At 37.6% G+C, this 20,642-nt stretch overlaps 1 protein-coding gene across 2 annotated transcripts in view; it reads left to right on the top strand.

The window, feature by feature from the left end:
* Window positions 1-20,642, top strand: part of LOC136872705 (uncharacterized) — a 98,523-nt gene that overhangs the window by 6,853 nt on the left and 71,028 nt on the right. For both annotated transcript variants that reach the window (XM_067146529.2, XM_067146530.2), the window contains exon 2: window positions 9,352-9,490. In XM_067146529.2, the coding sequence (XP_067002630.1) occupies window positions 9,352-9,490 (139 nt within the window). The remainder of the gene's footprint in view (window positions 1-9,351; window positions 9,491-20,642) is intronic.

Genomic DNA, 20,642 nt, shown 5'->3' with positions numbered 1-20,642 from the left:
GGAGATAGCAGACAAAATACGTGGAATATTTTCAGAAACACAGCTCTATTAGAGACATGAGAATCCTAAAGAAATTACCAGTGTGTGCAGCTTGTCTTTTGCTTATGATAGTCATGTGGAGAGGCTTTTATGTTTAATATAAGGAACATATTCTGATAAGAAATAATCCCTGGTGGTTGCATGATTAGTATAGTGGCTTAGTCACTGGCTTTCTAGCCATATAACTGAGGCTCAATTCCTGGTTGATCTCGGACTGAAATTTTCACCTGAAAAATTGATGTGATGTCAAGATGGGCATCCGGCCTTAAACCCGTGGCCAAGACCGAAAATTAGCTAGGTAGCTCCAGCGACCCCGATGATCATTTAAATGCGTGATTGGATGGGGGCATACAGAGCATCAAAACTCGTCACACTGACCTGCAGGACAAGGGAAGGAGTTGGAAAGAAGATTGTTTTTTAAGCAGCTTTGTATGTTTTGAGTAATTTTTTCGTTTAGGTCATAGAGGTTGAAGCTGTATTTTGTTACATTGGAGAAAGTTAGTCTGCGGAGAAAGTCTTTGATCATTTTGCTAGAGATATTGTCTGGGCAGCACTATGACATAGAAAAGTCCCTGAGGTGTAAGACATGTACCTACGTCCACCTACTAAGGTGAAAATTCCCGCAGGTGTTTGAGACAGTTTCCATGTTGATGTCTGTGTACATCACAGGTCAGCACTGAGCCCAGTGCTATTCAACATTGTTATCAACTTTCTGATGGAGCAATTAATGACAGACCTGCCATGGACCATACTGTATGCAGATGACATTGTTTTGGTTAGTGAGTCATGTGAGGTGTTTGAGGTAGTCTTGGAACGATGGTGAGCTATGCTAGAGGTAAATGGATTCAGAATAAGTTGCAAGAAGACAGAGCACATGTTCTTCAACTTTGCACAGCCCGGGCAAGCGGGCTCACACAACACTGTCTTCGTTGCTGGAGAACCGCTAATGATGACCGACAAGTTGAAGTATCTCAGATCATTCATCACAACTAATGGTAATTTACATTAAATCAATAAAAGTAAACTTCCACCTGTTTGATACTATATATTTGCTTTAAGCAAATTAATTAATTGTAGAACATGTTTCATTCCTTAAGAACATCCTCAACTACATAACATAGCTTAGGTGAAATTACATATAATTATCTTTTCACCAAATTTGATGGTCATTAAATCAAATGACAATACTCACTTCAGAAAAGAAGAGTAGCTGAAGAAAACAGTTTTTTAATTAAGATGGAACATCGACATGAAAAAGTCCTTTACAAAAACATTTTTAAAAATGAACAGCGTAGAAAAACATACACATCACATATGAACAAAAGTGCTGTATACTAACAAATTTTTAACATTTATGTAAGTGAAGAGGAAATTGTTTTAAATTAGTTAGAACATAAGTAGATCCATCTTTCCTTACTACCATTTCACTGCTGCACTCAACCCTCCCCACATATTTTAATTATTTTTATCGTTTTAAAGTTAGTTTTGTTTTAAGCATAACAAAGGTACTATTTTAAGGTGGTTTTTTGAAAAGAAGAAAATTCATTGTAATTTCACCTAAGCAATGTTATGTAGGTGAAGATGTTCCTAAGGAATGAAACATGTTCTAAAAAAAAGCCCAAAGCAAACCCTACGGCATTTAATGCCCTTGAAAGGGCCTTGGCCTGCCCAGCGACCGCTGCTCAGCCCGAAGACTTGCAGATTACAAGGGGTCGTGTGGTCAGCACGACGCATCCTCTCGGCCGTTATTCTGGGCTTTCGAGACCGGGGCCGCCATCTCACCGTCAATAGCTCATCAATTCTAATCACGTAGGCTGAGTGGACCTCGAGCCAGCCCTCAGGTCAAGAGAAAAATCCCTGACCTGGCCTGGAATCAAACCCGGGGCCTCCAGGCGAGAGGCAGGCACGCTACTCCTACTCCACAGGGCCGGCAACGAAACAACTAATCATTAATTTGCTTAAAGCAAATATATAGTATCAAACAGGTGGAAGTTTACTTTTATTGATTTAGGGCCTAATGTAAATAAGAGTAAATATCGAAGTAGACGACAGGCACCGCATCAGTGTGGGTTGGACGAAATGGCAGTCCCTTACTGGTATTTTGCCCGACTCATTGGCTGAATGGTCAGCATACTGGTCTTTGGTTCAGAGGGTCCCAGGTTCGATTCCTGACAGGGCCGGGGATTTTAACCTTCATTGGTTAATTCCTGTGGCTCGGGGGCTGGGTGTTTGTACTGCCCCCAACATCCCTGCAACTAGCACACCACACATAACACTATCATCCACCACAATAACACGCAGTTACCTATACATGGCAGATACCGCCCACCCTCATCGGAGGGTCTGCCTTACAAGGGCTGCACCTGGCTAGAAATAGCCACACAAAATTATTATTATTATTACTGGTATTTTATGTGATAAGTGGATGCCAGTCAAACTGAAAGACAAAGTGTACAAAACCACTATCCGACCTGCCCTCATGTATGGCTCCGAACCTTGGGCAAGATAGAAGAAGCATGATCATTGAATGCATGTCACAGAGATGCAGGTGCTGCGATGGTCGGCGGGCGTCGCTCTGCATTACAAAGTGTGTAATGAGCATGTGTGAGGATCTTTAAAAGTTGTGCCCATCATTGGCAAGATTGAGGAGAAACAACTCCACTGGTATGGCCATGTCAGAAGACTTGATGAACACAGTCTAGTACAGAAAGCTCTTGCGATCCAAGAGCCAAAGAGAGGCAGAGGGCATCGTAAGGCAACATGGAAACTAACTGCTGAGGATGCTTTAAGTGAAGTGCTGCTATATCTACTGCTAGAACATCGGACATACTCTTTCTGAGTCATACGAGCCGACTCTGAGTGAACTCAGGAGTGCCTGCTTTATGTGTACATATATGACCAGGAAAGGAGGAGGAAGAGGTGGTGGTGGTGGTAGAGGTTCATCTACCTCTAGTTTTGATTGTAAAATTGTATTGTTTTTTTTAAATTGTTGTTTAAAATTAATTTCATGTTTAATTTGTGCAGTTTATGTAAATTTCTTCACTTCTATGGTATATTAACAGCCTTCTGACCAACATTTGAATTCTTTGTCAGTTTTACATGTCACATAATATCATCTCCTTCATCTTCCTGACCTATTCCCCAATTTATTGGGGTCAGAACTTGATATGGATTTGGCCCATTTTCTTTATGACAACTGTATGTGGAGGGATGTATTCAGTATTGTGTTTTTCTGCAGTGGTTAGTCGTGTGTTAAGACAAACACAAAGACCCACTCCCCAGGATTGAAGAATTAACTACACACAGTTAAAATCCCCAGTCTGGCTGGGAATCAAAGCCAGGGCCCTCTGAACCGGAAGCCAGTGGGCTGAACATTCAGCCAAGAAGTTGGACTATCACATAGCCAGTATGACAACACATTTATCTTTCTTTTCTCTTTCTGCCTATTGCCATTTCTTGATGGAAACAGTATTTTTGCATCTGTCTCTTGGTTCAGGCCATAGCAAAATGTAGCTTCCATCAAAATTTCAATCTTATTTGTAACTGCAACAGTATAAAAGGTGTGGAGGTATGGGTGATGCTGAGAAATTACATTTAGATCACAAATCAATGTTATGAAAGGTGCACTCTGTGATCTGGTCATGCTGAATTTGCACTTTCTGGCCTAGTCAGTAAATCCATGGTAGACTACATAGTCCTCGTCATGCCTCAATTATGGTGCTTCATGTAGCTAATCAAGTTGCATTCAGGAGATAGTGGGTTTGAAGCCCCACTGTCAGCAGCCCTGAAGATGATTTTCAAGGTTTCCTATTTTCACACCAGGCAGGTGCTGAGGCTCCACCTTAAGGCCATGGTCGCTTCCTTCCCACTCCTAGTCCTTTCCTGTCCCATCGTCACCATAAGACCTATGTGTGGTGGTGTGTTAATAAGAACTGTGTAACTTTCAGTGGTGCTATTTGAGGATCCAGCCAGCCTCTGAGCTGAAGATATAACAGACAAACCCTTCATCCATTCAGTTGCGTATGGCTCTTGGTCATCCTATGATCATGTGTCTCCATTTAGTTCAACAATCGTCATGCCAGTATCTCCTTGATACCAACTAACCAATGTGATCTTTGCCTTCTAGTTCCTCTTTTGCTACCCACCATTCTGAGCAAGACATCCTTTTCCAGGGAGATACTTCTTATTATGTGGCCAAGGTTGAATAGCTTTAGTCTCACTGTACTCCGTTCAAGATTTTCTTATTACTAATTCTGGCTGTCCGCGGTATTCTTCATAGACACCGCCAACACCAAAGCTCAAATTCATTGATTTTTCTGTCAGCAGGGTCCATGTTTTCCAGCAATAAGTTGCTATAGGGAAAACAACGTTATTGATTGGTCTACATTTGGTTCCCTCACTGATATTTTTCAAGCATATCATTGCATTCTTTCCAAGTGCCAACTGCTGCTTTATTTCAGGGTTGTAATTACCTTCATGGTTACTTTTAAAACCAAGGAAGATGAAAACCTTAATCACCACTATTTCATCATTGTTAACTTTAAACTTAAAATCTATGATTTCTGCTGTCACCATGCTGTCAGTGATATTATCACTGAATTTTATTTTTAGGTTTTCTTTCCAGTATTTTTTATTTTTACATTAGCACTTTCTTCATTATAGCACATTTGTTAGGCAATTTCATTGTCCTCAATACAAGAAGGAAATCATTCATTGAAATAAGGGTTAGAGTTGTGCATGTGCTATGTTGGTGGATCTAGGAGAGGCAGTTTGACGGCAAAAAGGTGTAATTTCTTGTTTTTCTATACTGCCATGCTTCTGATATTGTCAGTTCTTATTAGTTCTCTTTCTTTATCCACTGTAAGAAAATTATATGTATAGACAGATAGGAGGAACAAGAAAAGGAACACAAAATAGTGGTTCTTAACTTGGGAGTGTGGGTTGGTGATCACAGGGCCCGTAGCTGAGTCCCTGCATTGCTTCCACTTACTCGTGCCAGGCTCCTCACTTTCATCCATCCTATCTGACCTCCCTTGATCAACCCCTGTTCTTTTCTGACCCTGATGATATTAGGTATCAAGGCCTAGGGGGCTTTCATTTTCACGCCTTTCGTGGCCCTAGTCTTTCTTTGGCCGATCATTTTTCGAAGTGTCAGATCCCTTCCATTTTTTCTCTCTTGATTAGTGTTCATAAAGGATGGTTGCCTAGTTGTACTTGCTTTTAAAACAATAATCACAATAATCACCACCACCACCTCAACAAATATAGGTTCTCTTATCATTAATTCCAGTTCTTCTACATCCACTTTTCTCAGCTCCTGAGAAGCTCATTTCTGCTTCCCAGTTTCATGAGGAGGGCAGGCATCAACACTCATTTAAACATGAAAACACAAAAGGACAAGGATAATTGCTGCATCTTCATACACTGCCATCTTCAAACAGGCTCTCTCCTCATCAATCCCTGTTCTTCTACGTCCATCTCTTCTCATCCCCCGAAGAGCTTGTTTCTGCTTCCCAGCTTCATCAGGAGGGCAGCATAAATACTCACTGAGGATCCATCTTGACATATCTTTAGTCTTGACCAGGAAAGTGTAGGATACAGAGAAATCTGCATAAATACAAGAAATGGGAAGAAACAAAAGACAAAGCTGAAGACAGGTGGTCAGATTAGGAACACAGGACAAACACCAAAAACATGAAAAGGGAGAAAAACAAGGATTGATGAGAAGCAGCCTATCTATTTGAAGATGCAGAGACTGACCTTGTCCTTGTCTTCTCTTTTTGTTGCTCACTCTTCCTACTCTGACTTGTCATTGTGTTCATCCTGTTATGTGTTCTTTTCATGCTCTTATCTTTATGCAACTTGATTTGACTCTCGTTTGTTTCTTTCCAATACACGGTGTATCCATGATGATGTTACAAACTTTCAGGGATGATGGTGGACGCAAATGGACCAATTTGAGATAAGGAATTGTAGTCCGGAAACATTAGTGTCAAAAGTTATTAATAATTAATCGTTTCAATAATTTCTTCTTCCCCCCTCCTAAATGCAGCTGTGTACACAGTGGTGCTCAGAGATGTACTACCTACATTCCTGGAACACATCCCACATGCCCTTCATCAATGGATGTGGTTCCAACATGATGGAACCCCACCTCACTTTGGACTGAGGGTTCATGAACACCTGGATCAGACATTCCTTGCAAAATGGATAGGAAGAGGAGGTCCTGTTTCATGGCCCACTCATTCATCTGATCTCACTCCACTTGGTTTCTTCTATTGGGGCCATGTGAAAAGCCTTGTGTATGAGACACCTGTTGAGACTAAAGAGGATCTCTTGGCAAGAATCTCACTACCTGTGATGCTGTTCAGACGACACTGGGGGGGGGGGGGGGGGGGGATTTGAACGGGTACATTAGAACTTTGTGCAATGATGCCATGCCTGCGTTGATGCAGGGGGATGCCATTTCAAACATTTGTTGTAAATGGAACAGCTTGTGAAACTTGTGCAGGTAAACGGACTTAAATGAGTAGAATTTTGCTTAACTTTTGACTCAATTGTTTCCGGATTACGGTTCCTTATCTCAAATTGACCATTAATAATAATAAATAATGTTATTTTGCTTTACGTCCCACTAATGACTTTTTACGGTCTTTGGAAATGCCGAGGTGCCGGAATTTAGTCCCGCAGGAGTTCTTTTACGTGCCAGTAAATCTACCGACACAAGGCTGTCGAATTTGAGCACCTTCAAATACCACCAGACTGAGCCAGGATCGAACCTGCCAAGTTGGGGTTAGAAGGCCAGCGCCTTAACCGTCTGAGCCACTCAGCCCGGCAAAATTGACCATTTGCCGTCCTCCATCATCCCTTAAAGTTTGTAACATCATCACAGATACACCCTGTATAATGACAGGTCAGTGTTGGAAAAAGGAGAAATAGAAAGAAAACGGAAAGGATATTCTCCATGTCTTCACACTCTGATGTCCTTTCTTTCCACCTGTATTCATCTTTATCTTTTTATCTCTTCCCTTTTCCTACATATTTACCTGGCTCTCTTTTTATCCTACACTTCCTACATCAAGAATGAAGATCTGTCAAGATGGCCCTTCAATGAGTGGTGAAGCCTGCTCTCCTGATGAAGCTAGAAAGCAGAAACAGGCTCATCAGGGCCTGAAAAAATATGGATGTTGATGAACTGTTCTCAGGCAACAAGCATCCGGCCTCACCAACCAAATTCCACAATTACCTGAGAGCTCAAAACTAAGACAACTTACATAATAGAACACGACCAGTCTTCACAAGCCAATGTGTACCAATTTAGAAGGGTAAACAAAACCAATGTAAGCCATTTTGGCTTCAGGACAGCCTGCTAGCACTAAATGTAACGTAGCTCATTAGCATATTTGAAAAATTCGTACTTCGCCGGCGTAAGCATTACACAAGATAGGAAGTGTTCCATTAGTAACATACAAGGACCTTTCAAACGCAGTTTAATCATGAAGAAGATACAGAACTCCAACACAAAAGTGTAACAAACCTTATAAGGGATCTGTGGACATGACAATCAAATCTTATTGGTTTTAACCTGTTATTAATGTTGTTTACTATGTTTTTTAACTACATTCTTAGATTAAGTGATGTTCAATGGTTTGTATATGTTATTTTATCTTATGTTCTCAACTAGCTGAGGATGATCGATTGTAGATCAAAATTGGTCCTGCAGATATATTGTACTTGTAACAAGTAGTATTGATTAGGTGGATTTATCTCCATTATATAATTGTCAGATTCATCAGTACGGATATGAAAATAAGAAAATATAATGACGGTTTCCACTTGCAATATTTTTCTTTCAGGTGAATATATTACATTCATTGCACTGAAAGAATGTTCACATTCTTGTGTCAAATCTGGATGCATACAGTCTAAAATCTGTTACTGTTTCTGTGTAGAAAGGTAAACACAATCTCTTGTGTAAGTATCTTATCTTACTGTATCCAAAACAGTTTATCAGTAACCATGTTTTTGTATGACAAAAATAAAAGGATTATATATATCTGTGCAGATCTTGACAACAGTGGCCACCATAAAAACTTGATTGTTACAAACTTCAAAAAAAAAAAAAAAAAAAAAAAAAATTGTCTTCGAATATATTTTAGGACAGAGATAATACTGACCAAACTATGCACTTAAACAAATTCAATTTTACTCTCAAAAGCTGCTGTTAAAAGTAGGCCTGTATGAGCAACAAAAATGTTTAGAGCAAAGAAGCAGACAGTGGTCTGTGCATTATGCTTGTTTCTGTGAAGGTACCACCACATTTCATTTTCCAGTGATGGAATGTTCTCTGGCCGAAAAAACCCGTGGCGGTATTGCACTCCTTCTCACTTCTCACACTGCTTATATTGACCTGTTGGGTTCCTTCACTTTGTCTTGCATTCCTAGTCGTTTACCACCTTTTCTCTCTGCCCCTTTTCCTGTGTTTATCTGGCTTTTTCTTATGCTGCACTTCCCACACTAAAGATCAGTCAGATGGTCCCTCAGTTCATGTTACAGCCTGCTCTCCTGATGAAACTGGGAAACGGACACAAGCTCATCAGGGGCTGAGAAGAAACGTGTGTTAAAAAACTGGCACTGATGAGAGAGAGAGAGAGAGAGAGAGAGAGAGTGAGTGTGAGTGTGTGTCTACCTAGGTATATGAAGAGGACAGTGTATGAAGATACAGAGATTGTCTTTGTCCTTTCTCTTTTTTCTGTAGCTCCTTCCCACACTGCCTCTGCTGGAAAGACCTGGAGTTTATGGTGCACTATGTCTTCTTGTATGGGCTAGATCAGATTTGTTTCTTCATTGATTTGTCTCAGTTTCATCCTTGACTTTGTGGATATGAAGTGACTTGAGGTATGGGGGATGCTAGTAAAGTCATTTGTATGCAGCCAGTCCCTATTGTGAATGGTGTGAAAATGTTGCTCATAGGGTCGGTTGGTGCTTTCATTTCAGTGGGCTTGACAGACTGATATGTAAAGTAACTTCTGGCTCAGTGATGAAAACAACGGAGAAACTATCTTACTCCTCATTTCCTTAGTATGCCTCTTCAGTGATGTCTCGTCCATCTATGACAGCTGATGGCAGAGCTGTTGAGGATAAAAAACCAGCCTCTGGGCTAAATATTGAAGATACTTCCCATACTGATTATAATCATGATAATTATTATGATGTTTATCCCATTATTTTTTTCTGTGTTGCTATCTTTCTATGTATGATTACATCTCATTACAGATATGTATTTAACTGATATGGAATTATTTATTTCAGGAAGCAATTCATCTCAATAAAAGTAATGCCAATCAGCGGACATCGAAGGGCCTTTCAGTCCTGTCAGCAGCTGTTTTTATAGCCGGTGAAATGGCAGGAAGTGGTGTTTTGGCCCTTCCACGTGCTGTTGTTGATGCTGGTAACACACCATACTTAATTTGGAGTAATGTTATGTGCATGTTTCAACTTTTACATGGATTTAGGTAGTGATGTGCATGTTTCAACTTTTACATGGATTTAGGTGGTGGGTTTTTATTTATTTATTTATTTATTTATTTATTTATTTATTTATTTATTTATTTATTTATTTATTTATTTATTTATTTATTTATTTATTTATTTATTTATTTATTTATTTATTTATTTATTTATTTATTTATTTGTTTATTTGTTTGTTTGTTTATTTATTTGTTTATTTGTTTGTTTGTTTATTTATTTATTTATTTGTTTGTTTGTTTATTTATTTTTTTTTTATTTTTTTTTTTTTTTTAAGAATCTATGCAATTTCTGTAAGGTTTATCATCAATAGAATGCTTGCTAGCTTCTGGTTACTTTATTTAATTACATGTTTCATTGAACGCTTTACTTTAATGTATATTACCTTATGTTGTGTCAATCATATCATACTTTATTTAACCAAGTCTGTTCATAGAGGAGTTTTTAATTTTTTTAGAGTGATTAATAATGTCAACAATAGGTCTGGATTTTGGAGGCTTGGCACCTGACTTATCAATAAAGCATACAGGATAGTTATAAAACTCTATAGTTAAGAATTATGGATGGTTAATTATTGATCTACAAAAATCAGCCTTTGCAAGTGAATTTAGAAAACTGGTACAGTAATTATTACTCTATGTAAAGCTGTTCATTGTAACTTGAATATTTAATTAACTCATTGAGCAGGAAATCTAGGATCTGTGTGTGAGCAGCATAGGAATGGTGCATATGTATTGGTATTCGTACTTCAGAAGCATTGATGGGCATCATAACATCGCTTGTATTCGTAATGTTAGTAAGTTCTGGAGGGGGATACACAGTTCAAATCAGTGGAAAGCAGTACTACACTAAGTTAACTCAAACTTCAAATCTCGCTCAATATCAGGACTAACCACCTCTCAGCGTGTCTTTTCATATTTAATAGCACAAAATATTTCAGGAATTTTCTCAGAATATTGTCCTAAAATGATTAAATGTTCTGGAAATATTCTAAAATGTTTAGAAATATCCCTGGTGGCTTCCAGAAATATTCAAATGTCCAGGATAAATAACATTCCTAGTATATTACTAGAAATATATTTGAAATGAATGTTTTAGGATACTCATGGAACATAAGTAAATTTTTAATAATCAAGTTTTATAAATACATCTAAAACAAAGAGCTGTTGTTATGTTGAATTGAACTTAAATCCTCCTGGTTTGAAGTCCCATGCCAAGGCACCAGAAATACTTTTTAATAATATGATAGTGTTTATTGTTTTTTTTTTTTCTTTCCGTTGTTTACTAGCAAGATACAGATGCTGTGCTACAGTTCTAAACTTGATGTTCTCCTTCAACGTTTTCAATTTTGGAGATATCTGTGTCAGTGGAGCTTACAGAACACACCCTCAGTTCGTACGTCAAACAATTTCGGAACAATGATATTTTAGTTTGTGAAGGTAAACTCCACTTAAACCTCTTAAGAGTGAAATGTTTTAAATTCAAACTGTTCTTTATTAACATGTAGGATGTAACACAGCAGCTATCATGTAAAATTTGAACATCAATAGTTTTGTGTTTTTTTAAAATTTTTTTTAATTTTTTTTTTTTTTTTTTTTTTTTTTAAGCTTACCGCTTTTTCAACTCCTTGAAATATTTCATATTTAACATGTGATGATAATCTAATCTACCATAATGTGAAATTTCAGTTTTGAACATCAACAGATTTGGAGGAATTAATATATTTGTTCTAGGAGCTAACCCTAATTTAAACCCATAATGGATGGAATGTTTAAAAATATTTCACATGCAGTATACACAAAAGGAACCTTGATGTGGAATTTCAATATTGATGTCAAACAAATTTGGAGTGCAAAGTTCAACATCAACCCGACTGGAACAGCTTATCCAATGGGGAGACAGCAAAAATCTGCTTAACATATTTAATCCTCATTGAAGAAACACGGAATTTAAATTTCACACTCCGTTCCGACATTGACGATTGATCACATCAGACATTTCTATTGTCAATAGTCTACTAATACCAGTGATACTCCTGTAGCCAAGCACCTTTTAATCCAACTAACCTAGATGTTAGGCTCCTTTAAACAACATTGCATCATCAAGTACATTTCTAGTCAAATCACCATTATTAATCACAACAAGATTGTAAAACTTTGTTAAATATTTTAAGCCTTTTTCCTTGTAAATTTTTTTGTATACTAGAAAAACTTTTGTTTCTCATTAGTTTTATTTAAATGTGCATACTATTTTTTTAAGTGTATGTCGAATCTCTTATATCATAAGCTGGTGATGACCTTAACATAGGTCGAAACATTTCTTTTAGACATCATGTTTGTACAAGAGCCATTATTTGACGTGATGTATATTTTATTGTATTGAATAGGTGGACAAATATATGTAAACTAGCAGTTACCTGTGGCTTCGCTCGCATGGATTTCGTAATTTGATAATAGTAATCGTTCCTCGATACTGTATTAAGACATTATCTGAAAAATTCCTGAAGTATAAAAACTCACCAAAAAATTGAGTTTCATTTACCCAGAAACTCTTTGTATACCACGTTTCTGGTTTTGCCTTTTGGGGCTAAGATGACAATGTGGCATAGAACTGTACATGTGAGAAACAGTCTTCTCCCAAGTCGAAAAAGAATAAATGTTTCTTTATTTAGGAGATTCCAAATACCTATTTCCACGTCTGTAACATCTTCAGTTTTTGAGATATAATTACCTCATAAAAATAATTAGATTTCTTTCCACCCCCTTCCCCCCCTTAAGTGGACTTTCTGAAAACAAAAGAATACTCGTTTCTTTATTTTTAAAGGAGATTCAAAATGCCAACTTTCATGTCTGTAACATCTTTAGTTTTCTTAGATAAAGTATCCTCATACAAATAATTCACCCCCTTAAGTGGATTTTCCAAAAGCAAAAAAAAAAAGTATTTCTTTATTTTTAAAGGAGAGTCCAAATACCGATTTTCACTTCTGTAACATCTTCAGTGTTTATGATATCTGTATCCTAATAAAAATAATTCAACCCCCTTTTCAGTCCTTTTTACCCCTCCCCCTTAATTGGATTTTCCAAAAAAACAAAAAAATACATGTTTCTTTACTTTTAAAGAATATTCCAAATACTAATTTTCACGTCTGTAACATGTTACATTTCTGATGTATACTGTAGATAGTCTTTTTTTAAATTCACCCACTTTGTCTCTCCTGTTCACCCCCATTAATTGGATTTTCCAAAAACAAAACAAATGTGTTTCTTTATTTTTAAAGGAGATTCCAAATACCAATTTTAATCAAAAAATAAGTTTCCTATGAGGAAACCATAATTTAATTTCATCAATTGAAAATGTTAAAACATTCAAGCTCTGTCTTCAGGATTTTTCAATCGTGAAATTACCAGCGTTTCGCCCCAGTGCAGCATTGGACTCCAATTTTAATGTAGGGGCCGATGACCTTCGATGTTAGGCCCCTTTAAACAACAAGCATCATCATCATCATCCAATTTTAATGTCTGTAACATCTTCAGTTTTTTGAGATATAAGTATCCTCAGAAAAGGTATCAACCTCTTTTTCATCTTTTCTCAACCCCTTAAGGGGATTTTTCAAAAACCTTTATTTTTAATAAATAGTAATGTACTCTTTCACGGTTTTCGGAGATGCCGAGGTGCCAGAATTTAGTCCCGCAGGAGTTCTTTTACTTGCCAGTAAATCTACCGACACGAGGCTGACGTATTTGAGCACCTTCAAATAGTACCAGACTGAGCCAGGATCGAACCTGTCAAGTTGGGGTCAGAAGGCCAGCGCCTCAACCATCTGAGCCACTCAGCCCAGCCTGTTTATTTTTAAAGGAGACTCCACATGCCAACTTTTACGTCTATAAACGTTTCGGTTTTTGAGATATATCTATACTCATTTAAACAATTCACCCCTTAGCAATGGAATATCAAAAATCCTTCCTTAGTGAGCACCTACACTCAAATACATATATATAAACGTATCCCCAAAATTTCATTTCTTTATGTCCAGTAGTTTTGGCTCGGCATTGATGAATCGGTCAATCGAGACATGTTATTTTATATATATAGATTCTTAGGGGTTGTAGTAAAGATGTAAAGGAGAGTGCATATAAGAGTCTGGTAAGACCCCAACTAGAGTATGGTTCCAGTGTATGGGACCCTCACCAGGATTACCCGATTCAAGAACTGGAAAAAATCCAAAGAAAAGCAGCTCGATTTGTTCTGGGTGATTTCCGACAAAAGAGTAGCGTTACAAAAATGTTGCAATGTTTGGGTTGGGAAGAATTGAGAGAAAGAAGAAGAGCTGCTTGACTAAGTGGTATGTTCCGAGCTGTCAGCGGAGAGATGGCTTGGAATGACATTAGTAGACGAATAAGTTTGAATGGTGTTTATAAAAGTAGGAAAGATCACAATATGAAAATAAAGTTGGAATTCAAGAGGACAAACTGGGGCAAATATTCATTTATAGGAAGGGGAGTTAGGGATTGGAATAACTTACCAAGGGAGATGTTCAATAAATTTCCAATTTCTTTGAAATCATTTAGGAAAAGGCTAGGAAAGCAACAGATAGGGAATCTGCCACCTGGGCGACTGCCCTAAATGCAGATCAGGACTTGATTGATTGATTGATTGATTGATTGATTGATTGATTGCTAAGAATTTGTAACTGTAAGAATATTTTTGTTTCTGCATCTTAACTTCCATTTTTTTCCCCTAGGGAGTAAGCATTTTTCAAACTTTTCTTATTCAACATCTAGGACATGGAATCGAACTTCATGTAATATTTTAATTTGATATGCCAGGCAGTTTTGGAGGAATGAGTATTGTTTTAAACTGAGAATTAGTAATACCTATTAGAATGGCCGAGATATGTCTTTGCTTAGTTGACATCTAATATATGCACCAAAGTTATTTTTGATTCTGATATGCATGGCATTTTGGGTTTTGGATTGATGTAACCACAATGACGCACACAAAATACTGTCAACTTGCGTACACGGATTTATTCACAATTATTTACAAATTAAATACACATAACCTAAATCACTGCCGTCACAACAAAACACTTCACTCCGAAAACATCAACAACCCACCATTTTAACAGCTGCCTACCAATTCAACATGGAGACTGCAACCACTGCATGTCAACGACCAACTTTACTAAATTAATTCACATGCATCAAACACTCGTTAGCACGACGCACGTCTGATCAGAACAACTCTTGTTAAACCATGACTCTTGCTAACAATAACTCGTGGCTACCGGCAAGACCGCCTCCTTATATAGGTGCCTGGCCAGGCTTCTAGAAAGATACGTTACAAAAATACCTTTTAAAGTTAAAAACTTCATGATCGTTCCGTATTGAATAGAGAAATAAGATGTGCAATATTAGAAGGATCCACCTTTCAACTTACAACGGAGTATTGAAAGGTGGATCCTTCTAACATTGCACATCTTCTTACAAAAATACCTTCTCGTAAATTCTAGAGTTCCTAACATGGTTATAATGTACAGAATATTCTACCACCATCTCGTCTGATCTAGTGCCATTCTGATTGTTACAGTGTGTTACACAGTTCTATAGCGGATAACAAATCCCATATACAGGTAATAATAAATTATATACATGTTCTTACATTAATTGAACTCATATAAATGTCTATATACAGTGCATGTTTCATGACATAACCTCACAAACACTGCGATCATTCGACCACGTAAATAATAATAATAATACTAATGCTAATTGGATGCAAACACTTCATAGCCATACATTACAAGTAATAATAATAATAATAATAATAATAATAATAATAATAATAATAATAATAATAATAATAACAATAATAATAATAACAATAATAATAATAATTCGAGCTCAATACTTGCATTATTTACCCTTGGGTGAGAGAATATTGTTTTCAAGTTATATCAGTTTATCGCATTTGCGTCAGGATATTCTTGCCTTAAAAAAGTGATTGGTTGATTAACACAAAAATGTGCTGCCCTCAGCCAGCATTGAACATGCTATATTGAGCACAAGAAAATAGCTTACTGAGCTCTTGCTCATGAGGGTTGAGTTCACTCACATTGTATCTCGTGCTCTATCTCACCATTATATAATCTTACTTTTCTCTGTAATCCAAAATATACACCTCACTGTCATCTCAATATGTAACTACCGGGCGAGTTGGCTGTGCGGTTAGAGGCGCGCGGCTGTGAGCTTGCATCCGGGAGATAGTGGGTTCAAATCCCACTGTCAGCAGCCCTGACGATGGTTTTCCATGGTTTCCCATTTTCACACCAGGCAAATGCTGGGGTTGTACCTTAATTAAGGCCACGGCCGCTTCCTTCCCATTCCTAGGCCTTTCCTCTCCCATTGTCGCCAAAAGGCCTATGTGTGTCAGTGCGACGTAAAGCAACTAGCTAAAAAAATTAATAATTATGCCTCGTAGCAATTTCAACTGTTGAAATGTTCTCATTTTTTCAATATCACTGTGAATGACGGATTTTAAAATTTTCTCTTCCTGGAACAAATGCTTGTGTAGAAAGAGTTTTCTCGCATTTGTACAAATTCCAGGTATTGGCTGAATGGTCAGTATCAACTATCAAAGGGTAGGAAGGGTCCGCCTATTCAATACTATTAGTTTGTATATTGTCTTATAACACTGGGACTACTGTAGTTTCGACCCCATCTATATTGGGTCATCTTCAGCCATGCTCCAATTGGAAGACATAAGCACACATATAACCAGTAATGATATAAACACTGATATGACACAATTTATAGTCTTAATTTAAACCATTGATGAAGTCCGAATAACATATCCACACTTTAAAGTGAATAACACATCAAAAATGTTTTGGTTGATGGCAAACTATTTTGTCGTTTCTACAGCAGCCATTGTTTTTGAGTTGATCTGGGAGTTGGTATCCTTTTCTGTGTAGATGAGCAACTTGACTGATATTCATGTTTGTTCAATAGTAATATGGGTCAAGACCAGTGGCGTATCCTGGAATCTCCACTGAGGCATGCAACTAGTAACCATGCAGGTAACACAGTGTATTAAGTAAATTTCAATTCTACTCACCCTAATTACATGTAAGTGAATTCGAGCCGAACAGCTTTACTGTAAGTTTCTGGATCGAATGTGCGTACACAATTCCTGTTTTCTGTTTTTAAATTTATATCCGTTTTAGACTCGTCCATCGTTGATACCACATGTGCACAAAATATAATAAAACACCAAAAACAACGAATAGCACAGGAACAGCACACACAGAATGAACTCGCTAAATCAGCAAAACACACAGTGAATTAACTCACTAGTTAGCCACAACTCAAGCACTGGAGGTAAGTCACCCCAGTGGCATTGGTCAGTTTCGTCACGTTGGGTTCTCGCTGGGGGGTAATCTGTGGGTCCCGTTCGCTGCAAACTTATACATGCCAACTTTCTCCAAGTTGCTAACAGATGGCAGAGGGTAGCACAGGTATGGGGTGACAAATTCTGACCAAGTTTCAATTGCAGCGACATCATTCGGAGGATTTCAGAACTACGTCTGCCACCGAATGCAGTTTTAAGATTGAATGCCTTACATCCTTAACTCCTCCATTTGCTGTCTCTTTCTTTCTAGAGTGGAATAGACGGCGAGACAACACCAGCACCACACGTAGTCAAGCAATGGAACTAGTACAATTGCGCGGACCTTTTGAACTTCTGAGAGATGAAATTGTTAATATTTGACTTGAAACAACCTAAAATCGTACATCAGACAGTTCTTTGTGTTATCATAACGCATGCAATGAATGCCTTGCATTCAAGGAGAATATGCCCCTGGTCAAGACTTATGTAGCTTTAAGGGGAACATTCGTACTTTGAATAGGTTTTTCTTTATCAGTGTAGTGATGTATTGTTTAATTTATTTGGAGGCAATATTGATTACATTCCTCCACATAGGGTTGATGTCAGGAAGGATATCCGCCCATAAAACATGGACAACTTTATATGTGCGACACAGTTTGCACCTGCGACTCCACATGTGTGGGATATGGCGTTAGAAGAAGAACAAACTCTGGACATCTGAAAAATCCCACGTAACAGCTGATGCGTTTAAAGCTTTGTTAATACCAAGATGAATTTTTCACATAATTGTTTGCATTTCTGTGAATATGAAAGCATTTTCAGAATTGTTAAAATAAATTGTGTCTAGTGATATGATGAGTCAAAGTGACAGTTTGCTTCTGACTGCACTGAAAATGAAAATCCACAGCCTGTTTCCAGTCATTTGACTAGGTCAGGATAGGAATTGTGCTGGCTGCTGAAACCTGTCGCACTCCTCTGGGGCAATGATTAATGACTGACAGATGAAATTAAATGATATTGGAGAGTGTTGCTGAATGAAAGATGACAGGAAAAACTGGAGTACCTGGAGAAAAAGTGTCCCACCTCAACTTTGTCCAGCACAAATCTCACATGGAGTGACCGGGATTTGAACCACGGAACTCAGTGGTGAGAGGCCGGTGCGCTGCCGCCTGAGCCACGGAGGCTTCTTTCTGACTGCACTATAATTATAAATTTTATAATAAATAAAAATTCTTTGTGCTGAAATATTTTTCAATTTTTAAAGCTCTCAAAATATAACTTACTCACTCTGTTCCTCTTAAAATTGTCAGTTTCACCAAATATCCCACTTTGAGTCCAATAAAAATGGTCAGTTTAGTTGTGAGCAACAAAATGCGTGTTCTTCGTGTGGAATTTTTGTCTGTAATGCACAGTGAAGTTTCTTCATAAATTTTAACGATAGGTTACACGTATGCATATTAGTGAGAGAAATTAAGTGGATGCCAATTGAAAATGTGGGAACAATTCACTTTGCAGTATTTATTATTATTATTATTATTATTATTATTATTATTATTATTATTATTATTATTATTATCATCATCATCATCATCATCATTATTGGGCGGCGAGGGAGAGGCACGATTAGCTCAGTGGATTATTTGCCGGCTGGCTTTCCACTTCAAATCTCTCCATTCACAAATCATGTGGTGTCAGGAAGGGCATCAGGCCTGTATTATAGTTGTTCCCGCCTATGGTCCATATGGCCTGACAACGTTGTTTGCTGGTTTGAATCTTGTTGGGGAGGGGAGAAATTGGCCATCAGAATGTTGGGCAGGAAAGTAAGAGAGGTGGTGTTATAGAATTTCTAATGACTAGATTACGTGCCAAAAATCTGGGTTCAATTCCAAACCTATCTGCAGTGTTCATATGGAGTTAAGGCGTATGATGCTTTTGATGGAGATTCGCCAGTCTGATGGCGATGCTAAGCACTGAGCAGACTCCTTGGTGCAGGAGTAGGTTATGTACCGACTCTGGGTTTCACCCTAGCCCTACATTATTGTTGTTGTTGTTGTTGTTGTTGTTGTTGTTGTTGTTGTTGTTGTTGTTGTTGTTGTTGTTGTTGTTGTTGTTGTTGTTGTTGTTGTTGTTGTTGTTGTTGTTGTTGTTGTTGTTGTTGTTGTTGTTGTTGTTGTTGTTGTTGTTGTTGTTGGCAGTCACCACTGATCTGCATTTAGGGCAGTCCCCCAGGTGGCACCTTCCCTGTCTGTTGTTTACCTAGTCTTTTCTTAAATAATTGCAAAGAATTTGGGAATTAATTGAATATCTCCCTTGGTAAATCATTCCAAACCCTATCTCCTCTTCCTATTAATGAATATTTGCCCCAATTTGTCCTCTTGAATTCCAACTTTATCTTCCTATTATGATCTTTCCTACTTTTAAAAACATCACTCAAACTTGTCTGTTAATGTCATTCCACACCACCTCTCCACTGACAGCTCAGAACATTTTATGATACTGCTTAGTCAAGCAGATTGTCTCCTTTCTCCTTTCTACCAAGTCTTCCCAGCCCAGACTTTGCAACATTTTCGTAACGCTACTCTTTTACAAGTTGTCCATTTCATAACCGTATCAATGTTTAATCAAGAAGTAAGTATAAATAACCACCTAATCGATACTTTATTTATACTTTACTACTCTTTTGTCAGAAATCGCCCAGAACAAATAAAGGTGCTTTTCTTTGGATTCTTTTCCAATTCTCGAATCAAGTAATCCTGGTGAGGGTTCCATACACTGGAACCATACTCTAGTTGAGGTCTTACCAGAGACTGATATGCCTTTATATCCTTACTACAATCCTCGTAACCATGTGCAGATGTGCAGAAATTAATATGAGTGGGTATATAATAAATTTAGTTACATGTTGCAATTTACATTTCTGTTTCAGTCACATCTTGTAAGTTACTGTACTATTATGATTTTTTTTATTTATTCTGCATTATTCTCCGTTATGTTTCTGAGCAAAAATATTTGTAATAGTGGTATGCGGTGGGGGGGAGGATTCATTGGTCTCTATTCATTTCTTCTCAGTCCCCAATGAGTTCATTTCCACTTTCCAGCGCTTCGTCTGGAGGGCGGGCTTTAACAGTCATTAAGGGGTCGTCTCTACAGATCTTCAGTCTTGACATGGGAAACGTAGGATAAGAAGGTAGCCTGAAAAACACTACAAAAGGGAGGAGACAAAATAATAAAGATGAATATAAGTGGTGAAAGACTAGGAACTCAGGATGAACACAAAAGAGAAAAGGAACCCAGTGGGTCAATATAAGTAATGGAAAGGAACAAACAAGTGTCAAATGTAAATACCATTGGAGATAATTTGAGAGAGAGCTTTTAGTAGCTGATGAAATAATACTAAAACTTGCATGCATGTAAACATGTGTGTGTCAAGGTTATTGTTAAAGTTCAAGATTAGTAACTTGTTTTGTGGACTTTCAGTAAACAAAATGAAAAAAAAAACCTCACCTCCAAAGATTTTTTCACATTGAGTGAAGTGAAATGGAACAATTCTTGTAGACTCTTCAAGAATTCACTCATTTTTGGTGATAATTAATGGAGAGAGAGAGAAATCAAGAGGAAGTGCTGTAAAGTAGAAAACATTCAGGGCACGTTGAGTCATATTTTTGCAATTGATCAGAGGTCTTACT

Source organism: Anabrus simplex, chromosome 4, assembly GCF_040414725.1.
Source record: "Anabrus simplex isolate iqAnaSimp1 chromosome 4, ASM4041472v1, whole genome shotgun sequence".
Lineage (NCBI taxonomy): Eukaryota > Metazoa > Arthropoda > Insecta > Orthoptera > Tettigoniidae > Anabrus > Anabrus simplex.
This window is presented reverse-complemented; position numbering and strand designations above follow the sequence as displayed.